Source organism: Haemaphysalis longicornis, unplaced genomic scaffold (assembly GCF_048455015.1).
Source record: "Haemaphysalis longicornis isolate Haplotype H1 unplaced genomic scaffold, Haemaphysalis longicornis Haplotype H1 scaffold_12, whole genome shotgun sequence".
Classification (NCBI taxonomy): domain Eukaryota; kingdom Metazoa; phylum Arthropoda; class Arachnida; order Ixodida; family Ixodidae; genus Haemaphysalis; species Haemaphysalis longicornis.
Genome location: NW_027526225.1, coordinates 11,679,583 through 11,685,236, shown reverse-complemented (window position 1 = coordinate 11,685,236; position 5,654 = coordinate 11,679,583). Strand labels below are relative to the sequence as shown.

Here is a 5,654-nt window from a genome sequence, read left to right as displayed (position 1 = left end):
GATGATACAACCATTTCTTTATCTGATAAATCATTTATTTGTCTCACGACATACTTGAATGCAGTACTAATTAACGTTGTAAAGTGGTGCCGTGACAACTATTTAGTGATTAACCCTGAGAAAACTAAATTCATGGTCTTTAGGTCTTATCAGAAACCCATAACTTTTTTTCCAGAATTAAACCTTGGACCTCATTTAATCACAACTTGCGACGATGTTACATTCCTTGGTATTCACCTCGACCCTCACCTTACATTTTCTTCGCATTTTTCTAATCTCAAGCAGAAAACGGCGTTCGGCATAAGAGCTTTAATTAAAGCTCGCCGCTTTTTTCCTCATACAGCTTTATTATCTTTGTATTTTGCTTTCGTTCACAGCCATTTTCATTACGGCATTGTCTCATGGGGCAACACATACCCTTCTCACGTTACATCTGTGCAACATATTCAAAACCAATGTATTCGCATCATAACATTTAGTTCCTGTCACTCCTCTGCCTCAGGGCTTCTGCGTCAGAATAACATATTTATTTATTTATTTATTTGTACCCTCAAGGCCGATAGGCATTTCAGAGGGGAGTGGGTTACAAGGTTTATACACAAAACTAGAAAGCAGCAACAAAAGTAGTAAGCAGTTAAGTACAAACATAGATGGGTCCCAATCATACAATGTTAGCTAGGGCTGCACGAAACTGACGGTTGTCTTCGATTGCGGCGGTCAGTCCGGGAAGGCGGTTCCAATCTTGTGACGTCCGAGGAATAAATGACTGAGAGAAGGCGTTGGTGTTACATGATATTGTTCCTACTTTGTGTCGGTGGTCAATACGAGAAGAAATATATGAAGGAGGAGTAATTAACTCACTGCATAGGGGCGAATTATGGTAGTAAATTTTGTGAAAGAGACAGAGGCGAAAGTGTTTGCGGGGTGAACTTAGAGTGGGCAATTGAAGCAAGTTTTTCATGGACGTGACACTTGCCGCACGGGTGAAATTGCCGAGAATAAAGCGTGCTGCGTTGTTCTGCACAAGCTCAAGCGATGTCACCAGATAGTGATGGCTCGGGTCCCAAATGGATGACGCATATTCGAGTTTGGAACGAACCAATGAATTGTACAAAAGTGTTTTTAAAGAGGTAGGTGCAGAAAAGAAGTTGCGGCGAAGGTAGCCAAGCATGCGATTGGCATTATTAATAACGGTATTAATATGAAGCGATCAGGTAAGATCAGTTGTGATGTGAATTCCCAGGTATCGATACGACGTTACAGGTTCAAAAAGAGTGTTGTTAAGATAATAGGAAGCAGTCGAAGGGGCTGTTCTTGAAATGCGTAAGACTTTGCACTTAGTAGTATTAAGATCCATTAACCATTGCTCACACCAGTTAGAAATTGCATTAATGTCTGATTGCAGTGCCGTAACGTCGTTATCGTTGTTAATTTCCCGAAAAATAACACAGTCATCTGCAAACAAGTGAATATTAGAGAGAACACAGCTAGGTAGATCATTAACGTATATCAAAAACAAAAGTGGTCCCAAGACAGAGCCCTGGGGAACACCAGAATGAACAGAACTGGGTGGAGATTCATAGTTATTGGCTGTGACGAACTGGAAACGATTAGAAAGGAAATATTCAATCCATGCAAACAACTTAGGATCTAGATTTAACTTGCTTAGTTTGTAAAGGAGTAGTTTGTGAGACACTTTGTCAAAAGCCTTCGAGAAATCGAGGAAAATACAATCAGCGGATGAGCGGCGACCTAAAATTAAATGTAGCTTGTGGGTTAAAGAAAGCAATTGGATCTCGCACGAGAACTTTCTTCGAAAACCATGTTGCGCGGGTGAGAAGAAAGAGTTAAATTCAAGAAATTTGACCAAATGGGAAAAAATTACATGTTCAAGAATTTTGCATGGAATACTTGTTAGCGATATGGGTCGGAAATTGTTAGGCGTGTGTTTGTTACCGGACTTATGGAGTGGCACCACCTTCCCGACTTCCCAGTCCGCAGGCAAGATGCTCGTGTCGAGGGTCTGCTGGAAGATTTTGCACAAAATAATAGAGGAATACACAACAGTACTTTTTAAGAACTTCATATTAATAAGGTCAACACCGGGGCTTGATGTGGGTTTCCATGACTGGATTATTTTACTTACACCACCTGGGTCAGTAACAATGGGGTCCATGGAAAGATAGTTACAGTTCTGAAGTTCAGGTAGTGAGGGGTTAGAAGAAACAACAAAGTTCTGGCAAAAAACTGCATTGAGTAGGGAAGAACATTCGCTACTGGGTATGATGGAACCATCTGGCCCAGTCAATGTAATGCTATTCGTTTTAGAAGGAGTGATCACACGCCAAAATTTTTTAGGGTCGTTAATAAGCATAGAAGGAAGCGTGTGCTGAAGAAAGTGCGATTTGGCAAGTTTTACTGCTGCAATGTATGCTTTGTTGGCGGCTGTGTATGCGTTCCATCGGTAATCACTCGGGGATTTTTTAGCCAGACGATAGCAGCGCTTTTTTCGATTAGATAGCCTGTTTAACTGCCTGTTTTACCAAGGCGCCTCCGGGTTAGAATTTATTGTGCGCAGAGGGATCTATTTATTAGTTAGTTCGTGAATTTTATTTTTAAATAGGTTCCAGTTTTCTTGAACGGTACGCGTATCAAAATGCAACAAGAAAATGTCCAGAAAGCAAGCTAGTTCGTTGTTAATAGTTTCAAAGTCAGCTCTTGAGTAGTCGCGAATTTGCTTAGTTGAGATCGTAGCCTTGCTTAGTGGAACGTTTATATTAAATGAAAGGAGCGAGTGGTCGCTCAGACCGGGTAGGTGTGAAATCGGGGAAGCAAAATTGGGGTGCGTAGTTAATATCAAATCCAGTATGTTAGCGGTCTCTTGCGTGGTTCTAGTTGGTTCAGAAACGAGCCGGGAAAAGGAAAATAATGAACAAAGATTCAGAAATTCAGTTGTTTGAGATGAAGGTGGTTTGGATGCGGGAGTGTCCGAAGACCAAGAAATATGTGGGAAGTTAAAATCACCCATAAGGAATATAGGAGCATTGGGGTGTCGTGTAGAAACAATATTCAGGGCATCGTGTAGTTCAGAGACAAACGTTGGGGGATATGAAGGTGGACGGTAACAAACGCCAATAAAAAATTTCCGGTGACCAATGTCAACGCAAGACAATACAGACTCTAAATCAGTATGAATGTGAATTAAGTGAGATGGATAAGACTTTTTGACAGCAAGTAATACGCCACCGCCTCGACGCAAGGTGCGATCGCAGCGATAGACGTTAAAACAAGACATGTCGAAAATTTCACTATCATGAATGTGTGCGTGCAACCATGTTTCAGTGAGTGCTATAATGTCTGCGCTGATGGTGTTAATGACAGAGTTAAGGGATTCCCGTTTGCTTGTTACACTGCGAGTGTTTGCTAGAATTATGGAGACACATGACATCGGTGCACCAGCTCCCCTCGCGTGTTCCTAGCTGGTCGGGCTGCCGGGCGAAGCAGACGCACTCGCAAAAAGCGGTGCTGCGGACGTGGTCTCGGGAAGTGGCGCAGTAGGCGGCGCCCGTTTGATTTCTTTTACGCTGTCAGACACGGCATCGTACATGAAGCACCGGTCATCTATTATTAGTTTGTTATAGCGCAACTGGAATTGGGGAGAGTGTGGTTGGCCTTTGCCGAATTCTAGAAGTTTCTTTCTAGCCTGCCTTGTCCCGGCTGAGTAGTCTTCCGATACCGCAATGTTTTTAGTTTTTAAAACTGCGCGGTCGGAAAGAATCGCTTCCTTCATCTTGAAGCTGCGAAATTTAATGATGACCGGGCGAGATTTGGAGCTGGAAAAGGTACCTATGCGGTGAACGCGATCGACATCGTTTCCAGTAATGTTTTTTCCTGTCGCACTTGATAGCGCAGCTAGCGTCTTCTCCTCTGTTTCTTGCCACGATTCCCGCGAGTCCGGGATGCCATGAACGAGCAGGTTATTTCTCCGTGACCTGTCCTCTAGGTCGTCCAGGCGAGATTGCAAGACGTCCTGCTGCGACATCAAGCGCTCTGCAGCGTCGCTGACAGCCGCCAGGTCATCACTCATCTGCTCTATCGCTTCCGATTTTGATTCTAAGCATTCAAGACGGCCGAAAATGTCAACCAGCTTTGTTTCTATGGCCTGCTGGCCAGACTTGATTTCTCTGATATCTGTTTGAACATCCGCTTGCCCTTTAGTTAATATGATTGTCCGTTCGTTGATGTCTTTGAGTATCTGAAGCATTGTGTTTATTTGCTCCGAGTTCGCATCCAGAGGTTCGTCGCGAGCTGCGGGTTGGTTTCGGGTAGAAGGACCAGGGTTAGTCTCTATGTCGCCTGACAGAAGCAGCAACAGCGCGACATCAACGCAATCGAGCAATGTTTTACAAAACACTTGTGGGCATGGGAGCAGTATCAAAAAGCGATTGTTAGATCGCTGTGCGAAAAGAGAGAACTGATTACGCACCTGCGGGGCGTAGAGAAGAATTTTCGGCATGGTTTCACGAATGCTGCTCCCATGCCCACTGAAGGCAAGTGTGCTGCGCGGCTTGTTTATATCCGTGCGCCACAGTGCTGCCGCCGTCACTTTGGCCGTGTTCCGAGTAAACGACGAGTTGCTTAGTCGAAGGTTGATACCGTCGCAGCCACGATTGTAGATATCCAGAACGTCATCGCCAGTTGACGCTTGAAAGGCCTTCCCAGGATCGATGCGCGTAGGACGAGATGGCCAGACGAAAAAGACGGTCAGCAAAACCTGCGGGGCGTAGAGAATTTTCGGCATGGTTTCACGAATGCTGCTCCCATGCCCACTGAAGACAAGTGTGCTGCGCGGCTTGTTTATATCCGTGCGCCACAGTGCTGCCGCCGTCACTTTGGCCGTGTTCCGAGTGAACGACGAGTTGCTTAGTCGAAGGTTGATACCGTCGCAGCCACGATTGTAGATATCCAGAACGTCATCGCCAGTTGACGCTTGAAAGGCCTGCCCAGGATCGATGCGCGTAGGACGAGATGGCCAGACGAAAAAGACGGTCAGCAAAACCTGCGGGGCGTAGAGAAGAATTTTCGGCATGGTTTCACGAATGCTGCTCCCATGCCCACGAATGCTGCTCCCATACTATCAATCAAAGCGCTGTTTCACTATAACTTAGGAATGTTTTTTTACAAATTGCTACATTGCAACCTTTCATATAACCTTATCGATGTCACTATTTTGCGCGGCAAAAGCACCACTAGGTTTTCAAGAAATGACAATTTCTTACTACCGACTGTTCACACTAATTATGGGAAGAAAACCACTTGTTTTGCAGCTGTCACATTTTGGAATAATTTGCCAATGGCCATTAAATCATGCCCGTCCCTAGCTTGCTTTAAGAAAAATCTCAGAGAATTTCTTTTGCTGCAGTAAATAACTTTTTTTTGTTCTTAACTATTGCGTACTTTCCTGGTGTTCTCATGTGACTTTGTTTCCTATTTTCTTGTTCACGAATTGATTGAACTGGTTGGTTATTTGGTCCGGCTACCTTTTTGAGTGTATGTATTTTCGTTTGTATTTTCGTAAGTATTTTCGTATGTATCATTTTACACCGCGTACTTAACCGATGCGCTCTTGTGCCCATTTGCTGCTTTCATGCAAT

General features: G+C 44.1%; 1 protein-coding gene across 1 annotated transcript; it reads right to left on the bottom strand.

The window, feature by feature from the left end:
* Positions 1–567: 567 nt before the first annotated feature.
* LOC144161869 (uncharacterized) lies at positions 568–5,387 on the bottom strand. Its single transcript, XM_077692446.1, has one exon. It carries the CDS (start codon positions 5,087–5,089, stop codon positions 3,476–3,478), a length of 1,614 nt encoding a protein of 537 aa, XP_077548572.1. The 5' UTR covers positions 5,090–5,387; the 3' UTR covers positions 568–3,475.
* Between the last annotated feature and the right edge of the window lie 267 nt (positions 5,388–5,654).